Source organism: Engystomops pustulosus, chromosome 6 (assembly GCF_040894005.1).
Source record: "Engystomops pustulosus chromosome 6, aEngPut4.maternal, whole genome shotgun sequence".
In the NCBI taxonomy this organism is placed as follows: domain Eukaryota; kingdom Metazoa; phylum Chordata; class Amphibia; order Anura; family Leptodactylidae; genus Engystomops; species Engystomops pustulosus.
In genome coordinates this window covers 13,437,374-13,462,005 of record NC_092416.1, presented here as the reverse complement: position 1 = coordinate 13,462,005, position 24,632 = coordinate 13,437,374, and the positions used below count along the sequence as shown (strand labels likewise).

At 43.1% G+C, this 24,632-nt stretch overlaps 1 protein-coding gene across 1 annotated transcript; it reads left to right on the top strand.

Annotated features, from left to right (window-relative positions):
* Nucleotides 1-24,632, top strand: LOC140065466 (B-cell receptor CD22-like). The gene is made up of 11 exons (XM_072113062.1): nt 1-139; nt 2,802-2,845; nt 2,928-3,296; nt 4,608-4,895; nt 6,399-6,650; nt 7,652-7,909; nt 8,944-9,031; nt 17,885-17,915; nt 18,828-18,896; nt 19,976-20,050; nt 23,571-24,632. Exons 2-11 carry the CDS (start codon nt 2,803-2,805, stop codon nt 23,658-23,660), a joined length of 1,563 nt encoding a protein of 520 aa, XP_071969163.1. The 5' UTR covers nt 1-139; nt 2,802; the 3' UTR covers nt 23,661-24,632.

Here is a 24,632-nt window from a genome sequence, read left to right as displayed (position 1 = left end):
GTTAAAGGTTGTGTAATCATCATTGCAACGTTGATCCTGCCCGTGAAGACTTGGAATCTATGAACAACGGGGTTTAGCCCAGAACTCCAACATCTGTATGTAGAAGCATTTCCCACTACCACAAACACAATAATATTTGGTATGCAAGTCTTTTATTATATTTTTAATACATACAAGAAAAAGTAGTCATTTAAGTGCAATGGAAAAAATGCCAATGTGGTGCAGACTGGTTGTAGAGTAAGAAAAATAACTTTAGAAAAAAGTTACAAAACCAAATCAAGAGATTTTCTAAAACTTAATGGGGCAGATGTATTATCGTATATGCGCCAAAAAAGTGTCAGGAACTCACTTTCTTTTTTTTAGCAAAAGTGTTGCGGATCATTTATAATGAGTGGGCGTGGTCTATATTTTCCACATCTACCGCAACATTTATGTTGAATTTTTTGGCTTTTTTTTAGGCACAATTTTTGCCGTAGAACAGACCAGGAAAAAAAAAGGTCTGAAATCAAAACAAAAAGAAAAACAGGCGCAGCCCATGTAATATTTTGGCGCACATCTCATTTGTGTCTGCTTTTTTATGGCGCCCGACTGATTAGTTCCGTCTGCGCATTAATTACTTACAGCAGTGCGCTACTTTAATACATCGGGCTGTGCTTTCCGTAGTCTGATCTCAGATGCCGACTGTCAAGGTTGCGACAGAATTAATAAATCCCCCCTAATTTGTCACAAATATGTAATAATTTGGTAAAATGGTTACAGAAGAGGTTAAATTGTAGTATACGAGATAATAAATTAAGGTCACATGGTGCTGTAGAGAGTTTTGCATTGCTTTGGAAATTTTGCTCCAAAATTTTACCCAAATTTTTAAATTATCTTTTGCTTTAGGTAGTGATTTCATTAAAGAATATATAAGTAAAATGATTGGCATTTGGTGTGTTACTCTACAGATGGTCCACGACTTACAGACGACCCCTAGTTACAGACGGACCTCTGTGACCTCTGGTGACCTCTCTGGATGTCACTTTACTCCCAGGCTGCAATGATCAGCTGTTATGTGTCTGTAATGAAGCTTTAGTGATAATCCTTGTTCCCATGACAGCACAAAATTTTTAAAATACAATTGTCACTGGGACAAAACAAATTATTTTCCTTGAACTACAATTACAAAACAAACCGATTCCGACTTACATACAAATTCAACTTAAATACACACTTAAGGATCTCATAAGTAACTCGGGGACTTCCTGTAATACTGTGAAAATATCATTGATAATTGATGAGAACACAGAGCAGGAAAGAATGATGCATCATACATGTACAGTATGATATGCACAAAAACAAAGTTTTTCTTACTACCCTGCAGCGGCACAGTAATATATTTTCCCTATATAAAAGATATTATAATTTTTAGACATTTTTGTATAGGCTAAAACAGCAAGCTGTAGAGTTCAGATTTTTTTAACCCTTCGGCCTAATTCACACGCCTGCCTGTAGGGATGTATATGTGGCCACAAATTTGTGGCTGTATATATGTCCCCATAGACGGCACTGGCGGCCCAGCAGCGGTACGGTGCCACACATTTGTGGCACTGTTCCACGCCGTACACTGGGAAAAGATAGAGCATGCTCCGGCATGCGCCGCTGTTTTCTATGGAGGAGGGAGGGGTCCCCTCCGCCTCCTCTCTAGCGCAGGACATACCGCCTTGTGAATGTACCCTTAGTTCCACATATATTTCACAGGTACATTTTTCCTTAACTCCACTTTCTACAAAGGGAACATGTTGGGGGCTGCAAGGACTTGGTAATCAGCCCCTGTGATATCTATCATCAGGAAATGGCGGATACATCCTGCCCCCTGTGCCAATTTCCACCCCTTTTACACCTTGGATGCTCTGTCCACCCAAATTTACTGTAACCTGTACCAGAAAACAGGTGCATGTTATAGGCGACAGTCAGATTATCGTAGATTTCCATTGCATTGCCTGAGCGCTGCTCTTGAATTACTACGAGCTCAGGACCTCAAAGTCTAATTTTATAAGCCCCTATGAGTCATCAATACGAATAAAAAACAAAAGAGTCCCAAATGGGAAAGTAAGACTGTAACTACACAATTTTTCTGCCGTGTCTATGTTGAATATACACAATCACACCCCTCTGTTTAGAATTATTTCATTATTCAGAGAAATATTTAGGTTACGTTTATAGCCACATTCATCAGAAATCGGCCCCTATAACCTTCTTCTACTGTTTATGTTTGTATGAATTGGGAGAGCGGTTGTGACACATTGGGGCAGATTTACTTACCCAGTCCATTCGCGATCCAGCGGCGCGTTCTCTGCGGTGGATCTGGGTCTGGCCGGGATTCACTAAGGCAGTTCCTCTAACGTCCACCAGGTGGCGCTGCTGCGCTGAAGTCCGCTGAGGCCCGCTGGAATGCACTGAAGTTCACCGGCCTATACCTGGTGAAGGTAAGCGCGGGTCCCGCGACACTTTTTTTAAAAAAATGCGTCGGTTTTTCCGAATCCGTCGGGTTTTCGTTCGGCCACGCCCCCCGATTTCCGTTGCATGCATGCCAGCGCCGATGCGCCACAATTCGATCGCGTGCGCCAAAATCTAAGGGGCAATTCAGGGAAAATCGGCGCAAAACGGAAATATTCGGGTAACACGTCGGGAAAATGCGAATCGGGCCCTAAGTAAATGACCACCATAGTGTCCAAGCTGTTTGAAGCATATTGAAGAGCAAAAGGGAGAGAATCCAGTATGTGTCAGCATATTCTGTATTTATTTTTTACATGATCCAGAATGGAGGCGTTGCAGCAGCTTTATCTTCTCCTCATCTGTCAGGGTAAGTCGTCTCACAATAAGAGAATAATCGGATATAATGAGAATCTGTGACTGCGGCCTCATGTTCTGCTCGTTGCTTCCAGGCTTCTATCTGGGGTCTGTGTGTCAGGGATGGACCTTCCCTTCTAGGATTACGGCTCTGATTGGCTCCTGTGTGGAGATCCCTTGTACATATCATCCGGCCAGGACATCAGATACATCCGGCACTGTATGGTACTTACAGATATATGCTGCGTATGATCCAGTTGTGTTAAACACCAAATACTCATCGTTAGTAGGAGATGAATACAGAGACAGAACCTCCCTGGTGCCCGGAGATAAGAGCTGTACCCTGCGGATAGACCCTGTGAGAAGAGGAGATGATGGTGGTGATTATTATCCAGCGATCACAGAAGACACCTCGATAAATGCATATCAGGAACAATCAAAAACTGTGAAACTTCAAGTCACAGGTAAATATATAAAATTTTAAACCAAGGAACCAACAGAAATCTTCTCTCTCATGTATAGACCTTTGTATGTATTACTATTATTATTATTATGTATTGTATTACTTTAATATAACCCCCCTTTTTCCTTTTTAATACATCTTAAGGTTCCTAGAGAATTTGCAACTTTTTCAACAAAAGCCCCCAAAAATTCCCAATCAGTTCCTATTAATTTCCTGCCAAGAGCAAGTATGGATTAGTACCAAAATTGTGTACCAAATTTTATTTTTTTTTTTAAGGCAAACTTTTAAATCTGTAATCTGTTGATACAGGGTACACAGGGTACACAGTAGAAAATTCACGCATGGCAGACTTTAAGGGGAGGTTGTCTTAGGCGCGAAAAAGTCGCAAAAGTGCACCAAAAGCTTACCCTTGTCATAAAAGAGCTCACATAAGGTAGGTGAAGTCTTCACAAGAGGGAGGAGTTATCGAACAGTTAATCATATGCATCACTATATCAATACCCCCAAAAAATATACATATTGGAACCTATTTTTAGTTTTTTTTTTTTTATTATTTTTATTTTGAGGTTTGCAATAAGCAACTCACACACATGTCTGATCTATCATCCGCTAAGATGAAACAAGTCCAAAACCAAAAAACTAAGCAAATGCACAAGTTCTATTCCTCTCACCAAAGACTTATAAAATGTAATAATAGGTAAAGTTTCAAACTATAAAAAAAACATATATTTGAAATATTTAAAGGTTTCTATCTTAGATAAATCTGCCCCTTTATTTTTAAAGGGCTTTTCCATGAATTAAAAAAAAAAGAACTTAGGGTGTAGATTGGTTAAAACAAAAAGCAAGCTTACCCCTCTGCAGCTCCCAGATCACCGGTGCCTTTTTGGCAGTTCTGTGGGGTCCCTAGATTGGCTTTGGCAAATGAGAGGCCGCATTGGACCGGGGGACAACAAATAATTGAAAGTCCCTTAAAAGTTTTCAGACATAATCAAACCTGAGAACCAGGAAAAGGAAACCGGGATCCATAATGAAGTCAATACTTTTTTATTATTTCCCACGCTGTCACTTTTTGGGGTTTTCAGATAACTGGAAACCCCCTCTAATTTGTGATTATGGGGCTTTGAGTTTATTTTCTTGTAGCAGACTGCTGCAACAATACAGCCTGAGTGTCTCTGACGACTTTCCGAATTGGCCGGGCAATAAAATAATTGGCTTGTTAATAACATAATAAAACTGATTGACCTCCCGAGTAAGTACAATTATACAGATTTCTATGACTTAGATTGAGTAATGGTAACTTTGCTTTTTATAGATGAAGTGAACATTCAACTTTCTGTGTCTGACATTATGATGGAAGGAGAAGCCACCACTATACGATGTGCAGTAAATCACACGTGCGGCTCCAGTCCTCCTGATCTACAATGGAGCAAACCCGGTCATGTGATAAAGACGTCCGTGGATCTAAAGGATGGATTGTGGAGAGAAGAATCAGACCTGACTTATATTCCTTCCTATGAGGATGATGGGAGTCTTATCCAGTGCACGGCTACACATACTAATGGACGGAGAAATGAGAGATGGCACACTCTGAACATCGAATGTATGTATTATGGGAGAGTAGGTTGAATGAACACTAGGGGGGATTCATCAGAGCTTGTGTTCCTGAAATTAGGTGCAATCCTTGAAATAGACGGAGTTCTTGGTATACAGCAATAAATTTCGCCTATTTCTCCCCTTACGCCACCAAAAAGCCAAGTGAACATGGAGGGATATGAAGGGGAGTCACGACTGGTGGTGCAGTGCGCCTGCAGAGGTTCCACAACGGGGGCTACGCTGCTGTCCAGAAGATTTATCAGCAAGTTGGAGACTCTTGATAAATCTTTCCAGTGCCAGGTGGAGGGGCACCATCATACGCTGGAAAACTCAGCGCCAACGTATGATAAATGTGTCCCTAGATACCCACACAATTTAGTTGCTTCGTTTGCTCTCTCCCTTCCCGTAAATCTCTGAATGATCTCTTTCCATAACACAATCATCAATCATGACGAAAGAAAATAATTTTCAGATCATCCAGGCATAGTATTTATTCTCTGTACAGTGTAAATCCGAGGTATTCTAATCCCACCAGAGGGCAATGTAGCACAGTGTCATTCTCTAAACTGAGCGCATCTCACAGTTGTTATCAATAATAGGTTTCGTACCATTTCACCCAATGGTGATGATTCTATAAACCTGGAACAAAGTATTTGGCTTAAATTTCTTAACTCGATACATGGAACTGTTCTGCTGTTCTTTTAGCTTCTTATGCCCTTGTTTTTAAGAAAAAAGTCCTTTACAAATTATGCAAATGAGGCTGAGGGGCTCCAGGCTCCATTAACTACTATGGAGCCTGGAGTTCCTCAGGCTCATTTGCATAGTTTTAAAAGCCTTTTTCTGTGAAAACCAGGCAACAAGAAGCTAGAAGAAGAGCAGATCCTGCCAGAGGTGGTGCACACCAGTATGTCAGTGTGCTTGGTTTACAATCCTTCATCTGGTGATAGATGTCCTTTAAAAGCTATTTTTATGGTAACATTTTGGGATACATAAAAGGATGTGAAGTAACTAGTTCTCGCGGGGGCTCTTCATATCATGGTGGGGTTTGCTGCATATTGCAACAAACTCCCACCAATAATAAATACCCTATTGTTGCTAGCACCAATTGCGGTTATTACCCGTGCCGATGCCGACGCCGGCTTCTAAAAACAGCATTGCGTGGCCGCTGCTAACTTTGTTGCGATCGTCGCTCCCTGAAACGTCATTGGGGACCGGAGATCGGTTGCCATGACAGCCTTGGGTCTTTGTCAGACCCAAGGCTGTCATGGCATATGCAGTTTCATTACATTGAGCCAGTCGCTCATTGTAATGAAAACTATGTAAAAATGCCATGTACTGCAATACAATAGTAGGAACAATCAGAATCTCTAGGGTTAAAATACCCTTGAGGGTCTAAAAAATAGTTTTAAAAAAGTATAAAAAAAAGTTAAAAAATAAGAAAAAAATGTAGAAAAAAAATGAGTGAACCTTGATGATTTAATGATTGCGTAATATTTTTTTCTTTGCACAGATGCACCAAAAAATGTCACAGTGATTTGCTACAATGTAGTGATGGAGGGAAGTGATGTGACGTTACAATGTAACAGCGTCTCCAGGCCTGATGTATCTGAGTATGAATGGTACAAAGGGGAAACCAGATTACCAGACAGAGGACGGGAGATGACAGTGAGGAGTGTGACCAGGGACATGGAGTCCTATTCCTGTGCTGCCCGAAATACTGTGGGGAGAGATGAATCCGCCCCGTTACAGATCCCTGTGACATGTATGTAAAAACTAGCTAATATTCAGTGTATATTTTATATTATATAAATCTGTGAATTTGGAATGAGATGTAATGCTTGAAGTAAACCCTATTTAACCCCTCTGCATTTTCTGACGTAGGTATAGATTCAATAAAATGTAAATTTCCCCTTCCTTCATTTAGTAGATCGTCAGCAGTTATTATGTATCACTGTATCGGTTTCTCATGAACTTTGAAATAGGAATGAGAGGGGCCCGAACCACAATCTTTCAGCGAGATTCTGCATTTGGCTACCCCCGCCAGCACGCATCATGGGTGTTAATCCTCTAAATAACTGACCTATTTTAAAAGCCATCAGTGGATTTGCTGGCAGCTTTTAAAGAGTTAACACCTGAATCGGTGTTCAGATTAGGGTCCAGGTACACAAACCTAAACTTCTGGTTCAGGTTCAACTGAACACACCAGATGTGAATCCTCCTGGGTCTGCCCATCACTAGTCACTGGGGCAGATTTACTTCCCCGGTCCAGTCACGATCCAGCGGCACGTTCTCCGACGCTGATTCGGGTTCTGCCTGGGATTCACTAAGGTCGTGCGCCCGATGTCCACTAGGTGTCGCTGCTGCGCTGAAGTCTGCCGGAATTCACCTCCTTCGTCCCGGTGTATGTGAGTGCTATTTTTGCAATACAATTTTTTTTTTAATTCTGTAGTTTTTCCGAATCCGTCGCGGTTTTCCGACGGTCACGCCCCCCCCCCCCCGAAGTGTCCGCCGACTTTAGGAGAAGCTGCAGATTATTTTTACAAGTAGGCCTGATAGATAGATCAGGCTTGATCTCAGCCTAGAAAGAAGCCAGCAGCATAATATAGATATCGTTATGAAAACCTCACTTCAGCTCCACTCAAACTATTTTTGGCCAGGTAATTTCAAAGTTACACTTTAACTCAGTAGAAATACACAATATTGTGGAAATAGCCATAATGATTTGATACAATAATTATATTAAGATATTTCTTCTCTTCTCAGATGCACCAACAAATGTAATAGTTACTGTCATCGGGATGGATGAAGTCTTAGAAGGAAGTGATGTGACGTTACAATGTAACAGCCTCTCCAGGCCTGATGTATCTGAGTATGAATGGTACAAAGGGGAAACCAGATTACCAGACAGAGGACGGGAGATGACAGTGAGGAATGTGACCAGGGACATGGAGCCCTATTCCTGTGTTGCGCGAAATACTGTGGGGAGAGGAGAATCCGCCCCCATACAGTTCCCTGTCATATGTAAGTATTCAACCAAGACCAGAATATTTTGTTTTTAGGTACAAATATAGAGATACTGCCTTTGATTGGAATACAGCTGCAATAAAGTTGTAATGGTGAGTTCAGTTTGTTTGCAGCAGTGGCTTTAGTGCTGGATTGCTGAACTAGTCAGCTGCTGGGAGAGGCGTCCATTACTCCCTTTATATTCTACCCAGTTCCACCAGAGGTTGCTGGTATATGCTCAGTCTTTTGACACTTGTGTTTTGGCTATTACTACTGTTATTCCTAATTGCCTTGAATTTTTTTTTGTGTACCTGACCCCTGCTTGCTTGCTCACTTGACTTTTTTCTTGCATCTCATTTCTATGCTGCAGCACCATCTTGGTTTTGACCCGGTTTTGCCTGAAATAGCTAGTTCTGTTTTCTATGTTGTTTTGAACTTTTGTGTTTGGTATCTTTCTTTTGCACCCAGTTAGTGCAGGGAAAATCAACAAGAAGCTCCTAATCACTAGGGTTTACAAGGCTTGATAGGTAGGTTAGAGCGTAGCCAGCAGCCCCTGTCCCAAGTATACAGTCAGCCCCCTGCCAGAGGTATGCCCAGCCTATTAAAAAAAACCCTCTGTACCCACCTTTTTGACACCCCTCTGCAGGTCTTCTTCTTTCTTGCTATGCTCCAGCTTCATGTGCATGCGCTCTGCTGTCGCACACACTATGACGTCAGCAAGGGGACATGGAGCCGGAACATTGCGAGAAAGAAGAGGTCATGCGCGGGGGGGTCTGGGTGGAGTTAAGTACAGAGTTTTTTTTTTAATAGACTTCAGGAAAAGCCGAGGTTTTTTAGCACATTAACTTGGCTTATACTAGAATATATACGGTATTTCAAAACTAGGTCTAAGGTATTACATCAGGTAAGGTATTATATTATTAGACCTACTCTCTTTAAAATAAAAAAAAAAGTTTCAGCTCTCTTTTTAGGAATTGTGAGACTGTTTTCATTAACTCATTTCATGGTTTGTGTCTGCTTTTATCCCTTGTACATATTGTGGTTGTTTACAGATGAAGTCTCCAGGAACATTATTCTTCTACCAGTGATTGGGGCAATTTGTCTACTTTTGCTGTCACTGCTCGTCTACGTTTGTTGCAGGTATTGTGTATTCTTCACCAATATGTACTTTGCTTTTCATTTATTAAATAATTATATATATATCTTATAACTTATCATATAACATATATATAACATATATATAAATTATCATATAATATATCATATAACTTATGCAATTTACTGTTAGACAAATATGCTAGATCTCTAGAGAAACTCAAAATTAAATATTATGCCCACAATCAGAAGGCGGGTGCTTTACTGGCCCGCCGCTTAAAACAACGCAACCAGAAAACCAAAATCCCACACATATTTCATCATAAATCAGGAAAGAAACTAATGTCACCTAGAGACATAGTGAACGGTTTTATGGAATACTATTATGAACTCTATAATCTAGCGGGCAATAATTTATTGCAACCCCCTACAGCAGATCTAATATCAAATTTCCTGGACAAGCTGCATCTTCCTAAAATAACAGAAACACAACTAGCACAACTTAACAAACCTATAACAGTAGAGGAAAAATAGTAAAACTATTAAAACAAAGCCCCAGGCCCAGACGGCCTCACAGGTGCGTGCTGTAAAAAATTAGCAAAAACTCCCTACATGTTTAAAATATATTCCTTAGCTGTACAAACTGGGAAATTCCCTAAAGAATTTTTAGAAGCTATAATCATAACCCTCCCCAAACCTGGGAAAACTCCTGACCACCCTGTCAATTTCAATTCAATTTCCTTGTTGAAGGAAGGCATAAAAATGTATGCCAAAATGTTAGCCATTAGGCTTAAAGGGCACCTACCACCATGATTCTACCTATAAAGGTAGAACGGGTGGTAGGTGGATGAATGGGACATGAGGATAGCCCTTTTTGGGCTAATCCTCACGTCCCGGCTATCCTTTAGTAAACTTTAATGCTGGTATATGCACATTTTGTTAAGCGGCTACTGGGGCGGCTACTCCACGCCACAGTAGCCACGTTACTCCGCCTACCATGTCATCTTCGGCGTGCAGCTCCTCATAGCTGTGCACCCTCATCCGAGCATGCGCAGTAGCGCCGCCTCGGAGCTACGGCCGCGCACCCATAGGCCTGCGTTTTGTGCATGCGCAGAACGCAGGGTATTTGAACGAGAGCGCGCAGCTGCGAGGAGCTGCGCTGAAGAGTACATGGTAGGCGGAGGGACGAGGCTACTGGGGCATGGAGTAGCCGCAACTAGTAGCCTCCTGTCCGGCTACTCCACGCCCCAGTAGCCGCTTAACAAAATTTGCATATACCAGCATTAAAGTTTACTAAAGGATAGCCGGGACGTGAGGATTAGCCCAAAAAGGGCTATCCTCACGTCCCATTCATCTACCTACCACCCGATCTACCTTTATAGGTAGAATCATGGTGGTAGGTTCCCTTTAAACCAATATTAAAAATTCTTATAGGACCCGACCAAGCAGGATTTATATCCTCAAGACAGGCTCCTGATAACACCAGAAGGGCGATAAATTTAATACAACACTGTGAAATGAATAACATCCCAGCTGCTTTCATAACTGTCGACGCTGAAAAAGCATTCGACAGGGTAAACTGGGAATATTTACTTGCAATACTTCAAAAATACGGTCTTAAAGGCCATATTTTATGGCAATAAAATCATTATACTCTCTCCCATAAGCCACAGTATTTGTTAACGGGGCTCGCTCCCGGGAATTCTCCCTATCAAATGGAACAAGACAACTGTCACCCATTATATTTCTACTAGCTATAGAACCACTAGCTATAACAATAAGATCCAACCCAGACATTCAAGAGATAAAGATTAGAGATGAGCGAGCACTAAAATGCTCGGGTACTCGTTATTCGAGACGAACTTTTCCCGATGCTCGAGTGCTCGTTTCGAGTAACGAGCCCCATTGAAGTCAATGGGAGACTCGAGCATTTTTCAAGGGGACCAAGGCTCTGCACAGGGAAGCTTGGCCAAACACCTGGGAACCTCAGAAAAGGATGGAAACACCACGGAAATGGACAGGAAACAGCAGGGGCAGCATGCATGGATGCCTCTGAGGCTGCTTAATCGCACCATTATGCCAAAATTATGGGCAACAGCATGGCCATGACAGAGTGACAGAATGAAGCTAGATAGCATCTAAAACATCCAATAATTGACCCTGACACTATAGGGGACGGCATGCAGAGGCAGCGGCAGCAGCGGCAGGCTAGAGAGTGGCATGGCGACATACCCTAAATGGACTCAGGCTTCCAACCAATGGGTGGCAGAGAGAGACCAAAGGAGGTGAGCAAGAAGCGCTCAAATAATATCGGTACATGATAAAAGTTTGCCAGTATATTTTGTGGATTACACAGCAGGGTGGCGACAAAGTTAACAAGTTTGATGTGGAAGCCATGAAAACAATCCAAAATTCTGCCTGACACAGCTCGTTTGATAAGGGGACCATGTATGGAGGCAGTGAACTAGTAGTAGATTAAAGGTGCTGCAGTTAAAACTATGTTAGTTGGTTCTTGGCATGGAGCTGCCGCTCCGCTGCCAGGCGAGCTTTCGCCAATCCAAGCCCCTGTCTCTAGGCTACTCCCCAAACAGCACTTCTAAGAACCTTTTGTATAAGATCAAGTGTAGTAGCGTTCTTATAAGTTTGGGATATGGCGGGTGAGGGGAAGGTAAACAGATGCGCAAGAAGCGCTGAAATAATATCCGTAAATGAAAAAAGTTTGCCAGTATATTTTGTGGCTTACACAGCACGGTGGCGACAAAGTTAACAAGTTTGATGTGGAATGCCCTGTAATAGCTCTTGGGCGGTGTGCCTTTTATCACCTAGGCTCAGCAGTTTGAGCACCGCCTGCTGTCGCTTAGCGACGGCATTGCTGCTGTGCCTAGAGCTACCAACTGATGGCGCCATGCCCACGGATGGTCGTTCGGAGGAGAAGGTGGAGGAGGGGTGGGAGGAGGAGGAGGCATAGTAGGCCTGAAACACCTGGACCGAGGTAGGCCCCGCAATCCTCGGCGTCGGCAGTATATGACCAGCCGCAGGGTCAGACTCGGTCCCAGCCTCCACCAAGTTAACCCAATGTGCCGTCAGCGATATATAGTGGCCCTGCCCGGCAGCACTCGTCCACGTGTCCGTGGTCAGGTGGACCTTGTCAGAAACGGCGTTGGTCAGGGCACGGATTATGTTGTCTGACATGTGCTGGTGCAGGGCTGAGACGGCACATCGGGAAAAGTAGTGGCGGCTGGGGACCGAATACCGAGGGGCGGCCGCCGCCATGAGGCTGCGAAAGGCCTCGGTCTCTACTAGCCTATAGGGCAGCATCTCCAGGCTTAGCAATCTGGAGATGTGCACATTAAGGGCTTGGGCGTGCGGGTGGGTTGCACTATATTTGCGTTTCCGCTCCAGCGTCTGGGGTATGGAGAGCTGAACGCTGGTGGATGCTGTGGAGGATCGTGGAGGCGACGATGGGGTTTTTGTGCCAGGGTCCTGGGCAGGGGGGCTGACTATCAGCTGACGCAGGGGAAGGAGCAGTGGTGTGCACGGCCGGAGGTGAACGCGCTTGTTGCCACTGAGTGGAGTGTTTAGCATTCATATGCCTGCGCATACTGGTGGTAGTTAAGCTAGTAGTGGTGGAACCCCTGCTGATCCTGGTTTGGCAAATGTGGCACACCACAGTCCGTCGGTCATCCGGTGTTTCCTTAAAGAACCTCCAGACTTCTGAAAATCTAGCCCTCGCCGCAGGAGCCCTCGCCACGGGAGCTTCACTAGTTGACACATTTGGCGCTGATGCACCAGCTCTGGCCCTGCCTCTTCGTCTGGCCCCACCACTGCCTCTTCCAACCTGTTCTGGTCGAGGACTCTCCTCCGTCTCAGAAGCACTGTGTTCACCCGGCCTCTCAACCCAGCTTGGGTCTGTCACCTCATCATCCTCCGATCCCTCAGTCTGCTCCCCCCTCGGACTTCCTGCCCTGACAACAACTTCCCCACTGTCTGACAACCGTGTCTCCTCATCGTCGGACACCTCTTTACACACTTCTTCCAGTACGTCAACAAGGTCATCATCACCCACAGACTGCGACTGGTGGAAAACCTGGGCATCGGAAAATTGCTCATCAGCAACCGGACAAGTGGTTTGTGACTGTGGGAAGGGTCCAGAAAACAGTTCCTCAGAGTATGCCGGTTCAAATGGCAAATTTTGCTGGGAGGGGGCAGACTGGGGGGGAGGAGGCTGAGGTGCAGGAGCTGGAGGAGTGCCGATTTCGGTGACATGGGTGGACTGCGTGGAAGACTGACTGGTGGACAAATTGCTCGAAGCATTGTCGGCAATCCACGACATCACCTGTTCGCACTGTTCTGGCCTCAACAGTGCTCTACCACGAGTCCCAGTAACTTCAGACATGAACCTAGGGAGTGTAGCTCTGCGGCGTTCCCCTGCTCCCTCATAAGCAGGTGGTGTCTCACCCCGCCCAGGACCACGGCCTCTGACCCCTGCAGTAGTTGGACGCCCACGTCCCCGCCCTCGTCCTCTACCCCTAGCCCTCGGGTTAAACATTTTGAAAATGAGAGTTATAACTTTAATTTTTTTTTTAACTTTTTTTTGTGTTTTTTTTTTTGTGTGTGTTTTTTAGTTTTTAAAACCAAACGATGCTATCCTATTGCTATGGCTATTTTCTAGCCAAGTATGAAAGCACACTGCTATGCCAGATGAGATGACGCTGAGTTATGAAAAAAATAAACGTAAAATACAAAAGGAAATGGCAGACTGTGCCTAATTGAAATACAACCCTGGGCCCTAATAAATTTTCCCACTTCGGTCTTTGCGATGGATATGTGCGTTACTAAGCGCAAAACACAGTGGTCGCAAGTCTCACTACAAATTGCTCACAATTTGCTAGTAGATGCACTGCAGCAACTACAGCCACCAGCAGATCAACCAGAAATCAAATATATATAACGCTACTGTAGGCGTAAGTAAGACGTTTGGATTCTCCTATGGCTATTTTCTAGCCAAGTATTAAAGCACACTACTATGCCAGATGAGATGACGCTGAGTTATGAAAAAAATAAACGTAAAATAAAAATGAAATGGCAGACTGTGCCTAATTGAAATCAAACCCCTAATAAATTGTCCCACTTTGGTGTTTGAGGTGGATATGTGTGTCACTAAAAGCTAAACACAACGGTAGCAAGTCCCCCTGCTAATTCCTCACAATATGGTACTAGCTGCACTACTAGTGCCAGCAAGCCCAGCCACAAGCAAATTAAAAAAAAAAGTATAACGTTATTGTAGCCCTAAGAAGGGCTGTTGGGTTGTTGTAGAATCACTCCTGCCTAACAGTAAGCTAATAGAACACCTTAACGCTTTCCCTGACCAGCAGCAGCTCTCTCCCTAGCGGCATCCAGACAGAGAATGATCCGAGCAGCGCGGGCAGCGGCTAGTCTATCCCAGGGTCACCTGATCTGGCCAGCCAACCACTGCTATCTACGTGTAAGGGTACCACGTCATGCTGGGTGGAGTGCAGAGTCTCCTGGCTTGTGATTGGCTCTGTTTCTGGCCGCCAAAAAGCAAAACGGCGGGAGCTGCCATTTTCTCGAGCGGGCGAAATACTCGTCCGAGCAACGAGCAGTTACGAGTACGCTAATGCTCGATCGAGCATCAAGCTCGGACGAGTATGTTCGCTCATCTCTAATAAAGATCACTAGTATAGAACACAAAATAGGGCTGTTCACCGACGACATTATCCTGTTCTCCACAAACCTAGAAACTTCTCTAACACACATATTAGCCGACTGTTTAAAAAGTTACACCGCGCTCCATGGGGGTGGAAAGGTAATATTGGATGAAAGGAAGAGGTATATATGTCTCTGGGAGGAAATTTTGTTCTCACAGAGGCATATAAACTAAGTTGCTGCATCCTCTGGAAAAATGGATTACCGTTAGAGATGAGCGAGCATACTCGTCCGAGCTTGATTTCAGCAGAATTTTTGTGCTGAAAATTCCCCGCTCGGCTTATACTCGGGTATATAAAAAAAATAATAAACTCACCATTCCAACAGCCCGGGCAGCTCTGCTTCCATCTTCATGTCCACGGTAGGTCTGAGGCAACTCCGTCTGCAGCGCCTCTTCTTTCTGCCACGGACATGAAGACGGTAGCAGAGCTGCCCGGGTAGTCAGAATGGTGAGTACTGAGTCAATTTTTTTACAGGCTGGCAGGCTATTTACTTCTGTGGGCTGGCTGTATGCTATAGAGGGCTGGCAAGCTATATACAACAGAAGGCTGGCAGGCTATATATAACAGAGGGCTGGCAGGCTATGTACAACCGGGGGCTGTCAGGCTGTATACTACTGGGGGCTGGCTGTATACTGCTGGGGGCTGGCAGGCTGTATACTACTGGGGGTTGGCTGTATACTACAGGGAGCTGGCTGTATACCACAGGGCAATGGCTATATACTACATGGGAGCTGGCTGGATATATACTACAGGGGGCTGGCAGGCTGTATACTACTGGGGGATGGATGGCTGTATACTACTGGGGGCTGGCTGGCAGTATACTACAGGGGGCTGGCTGGCTATATACTACAAGGGGCTTGCTGACTATATACTGGGGAGGCTGTCACCAATGCATTTCCCACCCTCGGCTTATACTTGGGTCGGCTTATACTTGAGTATATAACGGTAGCTTAAAGGGCACCTACCACCCCGATTCTACCTATAAAGGTAGAACGGGTGGTAGGTGGATGAATGGGACGTGAGGATAGCCCTATTTTGGGCTAATCCTCACGTTCCGGGTGTCTTTTAGAAAACTTTAATGCAGGCATATGTTAAATTTTTTATGCGGCTACTGGGGCATGGAGTAGCTGGACATGAGGCTACTAGTCGCGGCTACTCCGCGCCCCAATAGCCACATTACTCCGCCTACCATTTCATCTTCGGCGCGCAGCTCCTCGTAGAAAACACAATTTGTTAGAAAACTAAAAATATTTTCCAAACTTCCCTACATGCTCAAATGGGAATTAGACCTTAATACTTCCTTCGAGAAGAACAATGGATTAAGGCTATTCAAACAGCAAACACGCTAACCAAATGCACCACCCATCAAGAGGCATTGACCAAAACCAGCATGAAATGGTATTTCACCCCATCCTGCTTAAATTAGATCTACCCCCCAACATCACCATTATGTTGGAGGAATTGTGGATGCAGAGAATCACTACTGCATAATTTATGGTCATGCCCAGTAATGAAACTAATTATGGGAAGAAATGTTCCAGATTCTTTCCAACACACTAAACCACAACATAGCACCTTCGCCTGCCACGGCATTACTTTTGATAGGGATAGAGAAATTTCCAGCATGTAACAGAACAATCATCACTCACACTTTAATAGCTACCAAGCTAGTCATTACCAAACATTGGAAGGAAATCCAATGCTCTAGGGCAGTGGTGGCTAACCTATGGTACGGGTGCCAGAGGTGGCACTCGGAGTTGAGGTGCCAGAGATGACTCCAGGTATCTTCCTGCAGTCCCAGACAGCCCAGGACTTGCTGTGCGCAGAGATATATTAAAGTGACAGGACTACCTGGGACTACTGGGGGACTGGGAAGGTGTGGACAGATCTGGATTATCATTGTAGCTCCTGCTCCGGCCCTGACAATTCTTCCTGTTTATGGGACCCTGGAGGGAAACTACAATGATCATCCAAATTTCTTCTATTTTCTGCTTTATTAGTGTCCTCAGGGGGCTGGTATCAATGAAAGCTGTGAGTATAAATCACAAATTAAATTTCTGTGTTGGCACTTTGTGATAAATAAGTGGGTTTTGTTTGTAGTTTGGACACTCGGTCTCTAAAAGGTTCACCATCACTGCAATGGTTTCCACAGCCCAGTATCTGAGCTAACTGCAAAAGATAGGGCAGGTCCTATTTCTGCACATCCTCAGAACGTCTTCTTCTATTGTCATATGCTGATAATAGATGGGCCGAAAAAGAGGGATCACATTCCCTTGTTCGCGACCCTCAAAGCAAACACTCTCATATTTTCATAAATTTTTTGTGAACATTTCCGTAAGTCACTTTTGATTCAAAAAGACAAAAAAAGTGGCAAATCAGGTATTTGTGACTTTTTAGCTGATACAATATTTACTGCAGGGAATAATCATTTTTATATGTTGATAGATGGGGCATTACCTTGTTTACCATTATGTTTATTTGTCTAATTAATTATATTTCCGATCTGAAGAAAGAGGGTGATTTTTTTTATATTAGGTGATTTTTTTATTACCATTCTTTTTGTTATATTTTTTTAGACCCCTTTGTATGCTACAACCCTAGGGGATTTGTTAATTCATATACTGCCATATTACTGTATTGCGGTATTTTTTTTTTAATTGGTTGCCTCCTGTGCCTTATCTTTTTATGCCATGGGAGCTTTGGAGAAGCTGCTGGCTGTCATTTCAATGGAGCCCAGAGGAACCCAGTGGGGGCAATTTAGCTCTGTGCACCAATCACAGTTGTTAGCAGTGGGTGTCTGCAGTGCAACACAGCAGTCACCTGACCTGCATGGGGAGTGCTCCGCCCCTGAGCCCACTCTATACCTCCTTACTGAGGTTGTGGTGTTATTACCTCTTGTGTTGGTAGGTATTTCCATTTCATGCTTTAATGTACTGCATATGAGATCAGATAACCCATGTGGTTGCTTTTTTTGGTTGTTTCTTTAACTGTTTCGCACTTGAATTAAACACAGCACTAGGGAGTTGCAAAGGTTCTTCGAAATTCATGGTAAACTGCAGCAACACAGTCAAGAGCAACGACCAAAGAATAATTTGCTGAGCACTGACCTTTACAGATGTGCATTTTATTTCGGCAGTGATAATTGCTTCATATTTTCTATTTTTTATAGGCAAAGATGCAAGAAATTGAAAATCTGTAAGGTATGTGACATGAAGTTTGGTTCCAATTAGAGATGAGCGAGCACTAAAATGCTCGAGTGCTCGTTATTCGAGACAAACTTTTCCCGGTGCTCAAGTGCTCGTTTCGAATAATGAACCCCGTTGAAGTCAATGGGAGACTCGAGCATTTTTCACTGAAAGAACACATTGAAAGAAGAACACTGAAGAACACATTGCAGATGTTCCGTACATCTGCTAACTTATCTGAAGACACACGTGCGGAACGGTGTTCTTCACAATAGTATGTGAAGAACAATATGTGTGAAGAACACATTGCAGATGGTTCCATACATGTTTCCCTACATCTGCTAACTTATCTGAAGACACACGTGCAGAACTGTGTTCTTCACAATAGTATGTGAAGAACAATATGTGTGAAGAACACATTGCAGATGGTTCCATACATCTGCAATGTGTTCTTCACATATACTGTTCTTCACATACTATTGTGAAGAACACAGTTCTGCACGCGTGTCTTCAGATAAGTTAGCAGATGTACGGAACATCTGCAATGTGTTAACTGTGTTCTTTCAATGTGTTCTTCACTTAAATGATCCTGTGTTCACTGTGTTCACTGTTTGTATTGTATTCTTCACTGTTCTTCACTGTGTTTTCTTAAGTAAATGCTCAATCTCGAGCAGGGGAAATACTCGTCCGAGCAACGAGCCGTTTCGAGTACGCTAATACTCGAATGAGCATGAAGCTCAGACGAGTATACTCGCTCATCTGTAGTTCCTATGATTTCTTCACGGAATTTCCCAAACTTTGATATCCTAATTTTAGAATTATAAATAATATAATCACTTGGAGCTTAAGTAAGAGTAAGATTTGTATTGTTGGCTCCCTGCAATCTTCTCTCTTCCAGGTGTTTGTTTTCTTTCTTTTTTTCTGTAGACTGCGGCAAATCCAGATCCTACGAACATTGACATTGATATTCGGGATATTGGGAATGACTATGTGCAGGTGGGATAAGTCTAGGCGTAGACAAAAAGTGCTTTGTAATCTAATCCTTGTGTGGTCTGCAATATTCCTACTACCCTCACTGTTTTTGATAATGATGTACAAGTCCCAAATATCAGTGAGACAAGGGGAATTTACTTCATTTGCCATATGTAAACATTTCTTCAATTGTGGGAAATGCATTGGTCACAGCCCCAGTATATAGTCAGCCAGCTCCCAGTAGTATACAGCCAGCCCCTGTAGTATACAGACAGCCAGCCCATGTAGTATACAGCCTGCCCCTAGTAGTGTACAGCACATAAAAAAAAAAAAACTTATATACTCACCCTCCGATCTTGGCGAGGCTCCCCGATGTCCCCGATGTTGGCGCATCCCTTCTTCTTTCTTCCCCGTGGCTCTTCTTTTTTCTTCTGTCTTGGACGTGGCCATGTTTTCTTCCAGCAGGCGCATAATATGACACGGCCGCTGCTGACATCATAGTATGCGCCGGCCAGGAAGATAACATGGCCGCATCCATGACAGAAGACAGAAGAAGAGCCACTGGGAAAAAAGAAGACGGGACGCACCGACATCGGGGACATCAGGGAGCCGCGTGGAACATCGGGCTGCCAGAGGGTGAGTATATAAGTTTATTTTTTTCAGTGCTCATAATAGACTCGTGTATAAGCCGAGGGGATGTTTTTCAGCAATTTTTTTTCTGCTGAAAAACTCGGCACATACACGGTATATACGGTAATTGAAGATTTGTATATAAATGGCAGATTAATGAAATTTAATGTGATTGCCCAGACGAGAATATCCCAAAGGGACAAAAGAGATGGACAAGAGATGTAAAAACAAAACAACAATCAGCCGACTGATTACAACAGAGCTCGCAACTTTTATAGATTTAGTCTGATTTTTCCAGCCTCTGGGACCCTCTGTCTCAATTACATATGTATGCACCTCAAGCAAACCCAGTCTCGATTTTTAAATGTATATAGTGGCCTCCTCACAGTAGACATGTGGATATCGGAGTAGGATCTCTATTTGGTAACACTTGATGACGTCCCATAAACTTTTTTTTTTACTTTTATCCTTAGACAAAAACGTCCCCTGATGCCACATATTGTGAACTGGAGATAAAAGATATTTATGAGAATTATGAGCAAATAAAGGTAACCATAACAACAACTCCTAAGAGCTACAATAGCTTCTGTTTTGTAATTTGTGCTTTGCCAATCACATCAAACGAAGTTACTGGATCCTTTTGACTTTTTGCTAAATTTTTAATGTTTTAATATGTACAACGCTTTGTAGACTCCTTCTAAATGGTAGATACCAGCAGCATCACTCTATCTAATCTAACTGTATCTCCTCAGTGGAAACCAATGCCCCATGGGGCAACCTGCAGTACAAAAATGATCACAGCATTGAATGGTTTACATTTTTCCATTTACAGAGCCGTGTCAGGGCTTGTTTTTTTGGAAGAAACTACTGACCACTATAGATGTTTATAAAAAAGGTTTTTTTTATCCTGTAAAATAATTCATTGCAAAATAATCCGTACAATACAGGATGCAATTAATAAAAAGAAAGTATTTTCCATACATTCATTCGGAGGATATATTTCTTATCCTATATAGGTCAAACTATGAGACAAGCGAAAATTCGATTAACTGAGCATAGATTAACCATAAAAAATTACCGAAAAAATCTTGCTACTAATACAATAGATAAAAAAGGAAAGAAATATAGTGAAATATCACTAGCTAAAAATTTTTTTTGAACATAGACATAACGGGGCAGATTTACTTACCTGGTCCATTCGCGATCCAGCGGCGCGTTCTCTGCGGTGGATTCGGGTCCGGCCGGGATTCACTAAGGTAGTTCCTCCGACGTCCACCAGGTGGAGCTGCTGCGCTGAAGTTCCCAGGAATGCACTGATCTTCACCTAGCCAGACCGAGTGAAGGTAAGCGCGAGTCCCGCAACACTTTTTTTTAAAAATGCGGCGGTATTTCCGAATCTGTCGGGTTTTAGTTCGGCCAGGCCCCCGATTTTCGTTGCGTGCATGCCAGGGCCGATGCGGCACAATCTAATCGCGTGCGCCAAAATCCCAGGGCAATACAGGGAAAATCGGCGCAAATCGGAAATATTCGGGTAACACGTCGGGAAAACGCGAATCGGGCCCTCAGTAAATGACCCCCAACGTGTGAGAACTTAAATGGACCATTCTAGAAGCAAACGACAAAGAAAGTTTAAAAAGACGTGAGGTCCACTGGATTTATAAATTTGAAACTCTAAATGAGGAATGTAATTTGGAAATATTCCTATAAAATAAAGTCAAAACCATTCGCTAACTATTTTTAGAAGGCTTTTGCAATTTTTTGCTGTTTTTTGTTATTTTTTGTTATTCTATGTCATTTTATTAATAAATGTATTTGAATATTTTGATAAAAAAATGTAAATGTAACACTTACGGGAAATATACTTCCGTATTCATGTGTATAAGTACGGAGGAAAGACCAAGATGCCCCCTTTAATGAAATGTCCACAGAAGATGCCCCCTTTAATGAAATGTCCACAGAAGATGCCCCCCTTTAATGAAATGTCCACAGCAGGGCCCCCTTTAGATATCCCCTCCATTATTAATAAAATGTTCACAGCATTCCCCTTTTACTGGAATGTCCACCCCAGATGCCCCCTGGTGACCACGACGCAATGGTTTCACGGCCGTGTCACGTCATAATGTAAGGGCCCGTGTGCCGCATACACTATGACGGCACGTGGCCGTGACACCACCGTGTCATAGTTTGTGCGCCTGGCCCTGAAAAGGAGAAGACGGAGCCGCGGGAGGGTCAGGGAGAAGAAGCGAGTATTTATTTATTTATTTATTTATTTTAATACTAATGGTTGATCTTCATATACGGCCCGGACATGGGCCCTTCGCAAGCCAAAGGACTTAGGCGCCTGCCCATACCGCCCATATATGAAGATCCGCCGTTGCATGCAATGTACTAAAGTAAGCAGCTCCTAACGCTAAAACAGAAGGTATCGGTGCTGTGTCTGTGCTAGCAATAGGAGCTGCTTACTTTCGTAAACAGGGGGGTTAAAGTTACAAAAACTGTTGAAAAAAATTTATTTTGTTTTCAAATAAACTTAAAATGACCATTTAAAGTTAAAGTGTGTGATGGCTGTTTTCATATATTATATGCATAGTTTTGGACAAACTATGGCAATTTTATATTGTAGTTATGTGGAAATTTGCATATGAGCAAAATATTGGGTCTTTTTTGATTCTAACATTATAGGCAAAGTATAAGATGTTTCTACTCCATTGTCCTTCCGGACCCTTGTCTTTTACTTCTGGAAGACACTTAGTGGTTTACAAGGCCTCGGTGATTGTTGGAAATGGACTTACATGTAGCCAACGTCTAAGTTTCCATTACTCTCTCGCACTCATTCAAAAAACTTTTTGTTCTTATAAGACATTATACAAAAGACTTGTCAACACTTACAAAAACAAAGCACTTAGGATGAGATAGTAACCTTTTTTTTCTCCTGCAGCCTCTGTCTGTGTTTGTCTGTTTCTCTTTGCAATGTCATATGGTACCTGAACCCAAACAGTTTGGGGCCTGAACATTGCGACCCCATGATGGCAGCAAAATGAGGGTAGTAAAGACAAGAGGGCACAAAATTAGGGGTAATAACAGGGCAATTACCCTGCAATAAATGGGGTAAGGAAAGCACTTAAAATAATAACAAAAATATATAAAGAATAATAAACAAATAAAAATTGTTGTGGATATACAGAAGCATTTATTGTCATTGGGCTATAAGATGTCATGAGTGTCCCTGCACTAGTAGATGGTATATAAGGGTAAATGCTGTGTATTCTCATACCGTCTTAGATTTACTATCTAACATGTCAGCGATTACATAGAGATTTCACTCTTCCTTAAAGGGAACCTGTCACCAGGGACCTCATTTTCACTAAAGACAGGTTGCAGAAGCCCATTACAGCTTCAGTGCAAATCTGCCTCTCCGCCTTTTCTAAGCATTTGCATTACAATATAATTGTGTGTTATAACTTACATTGCACCCTGACAAAATCCTGGGGTAGTCACAGGGGCTGGACTTTGGTTTGGATGCATTTCAATAAACAACATGTGCCTTGCCTGTGCTACTCACTCCTCAGAGCTTGGCCCCCACCTTTGTGCTCATGTACAGCTCCACCTCCGGCTCCTTCTCAGAGGTCACAGCCTGGTGAGATAACATCAATGGGGGAGGGACAAGCTGTAGAGGAGCACAAAGATGGAGGCAGTCTGCAGCTCAGACAAGTCACATGTTGTTTTTTGAAATGCATCTAAACCAAAGCCCAGCCCCTGTGACTACCCCAGGATTTTGTCAGGATGCAAGAGGAAGTTATAACACACAATTATATTGTAATGCAAATGCTTAGAAAAGGCAGAGAGGCAGATTTGCACAGCAGGTGTCATGGGCTTTTACAATCTGTCTTTAGTGAAAATGAGGTCCCTGGTGACAGGTTCCCTTTAAAACACTTTTTTTTCCACACAATTGAATCAGCAATTCCAGAAATAAAAAAATTACGCATAAATATAATTGATTTTATTAGTTGCTCTAATTATTTTCTGTAACCTTATTGCATATTGACGATATTTTCTGTCACATTACAGCCCCCGATCTCCACGCACATCACAGGACGACCTGGAGCCACAGACGACGTCTATGAGCACATTTATTCAGTACAAAAACCCAATAACTGAATGGATCAGAACAGAAAGCTGAACCTTTAACCCAGTCTGTTATATGGAAGCTGTGGATGCAGAGGCATGTGGCGGTGTATATACTGTATTTTTTGTTTTACCGTATGTTACTGCTGGAGATGAGAAAATCATTCAAGATACGATTCGCTGAAGCTTTACCAAATTTTTTTTAAAAGATTTGATTTTTGTTTGAATCGGATCAGTGGGGACCAGTGTTTCTCATATTGTCCTGGAAATTAGGATGTAATACCCTCTGATCCTCGTAAAACAATTTTTTTTTTAAATATAAAGGTCCTATTTCATTTCAGTCATTGGGGGTCATTTACTAAGGGCCCGATTCGCGTTTTCCCCAACGTGTTACCCGAATATTTCCGGTTTGCGACGATTTCCCCTGTATTGCCCCGGGATTTTGGTGCACGCGATCAGATTTTGGCGCATCGGCGCCGGCATGCATGCAACGGAAATCGGGGGCGTGGCCGAACGAAAACCCGACAGATTCGGAAAAACCGCCGCATTTAAAAAAAAAAAATGTGTTGCGAAACTTGCACTTAACTTCACCAGGTATAGGCCGATGAATTTCAGGGCATTCCGGCGGGCCTCGGGGAACTTCAGCGCAGCAGCGACATCTGGTGGACGGCGGAGGAACTGCCTTAGTGAATCGCCAGAAGACCCGAATCCACCACAGAGAACGTGCCGCTGGATCGCGAATGGACCGGGTAAGTAAATCTGCCCCATTGTCTACTAACTTTTTTTTTTTTTTTTTTAAGGAACCCTAACCACAACCCTTTTAACCCCTTTGTGACCAGACCTTAAAAGGCTTTAAAAAAAGACCTGTCACATTCAAAAACGGCACTTACTAAAGTAAGCAGCTCCTAGTGCTAAAACAGTCCCAGCAGTGTTACAATGTTAGCATTATCACTGTGCTATACACTGGAAACGCCGGACTACTCTCAAAGCAGTCCGACGTATTCA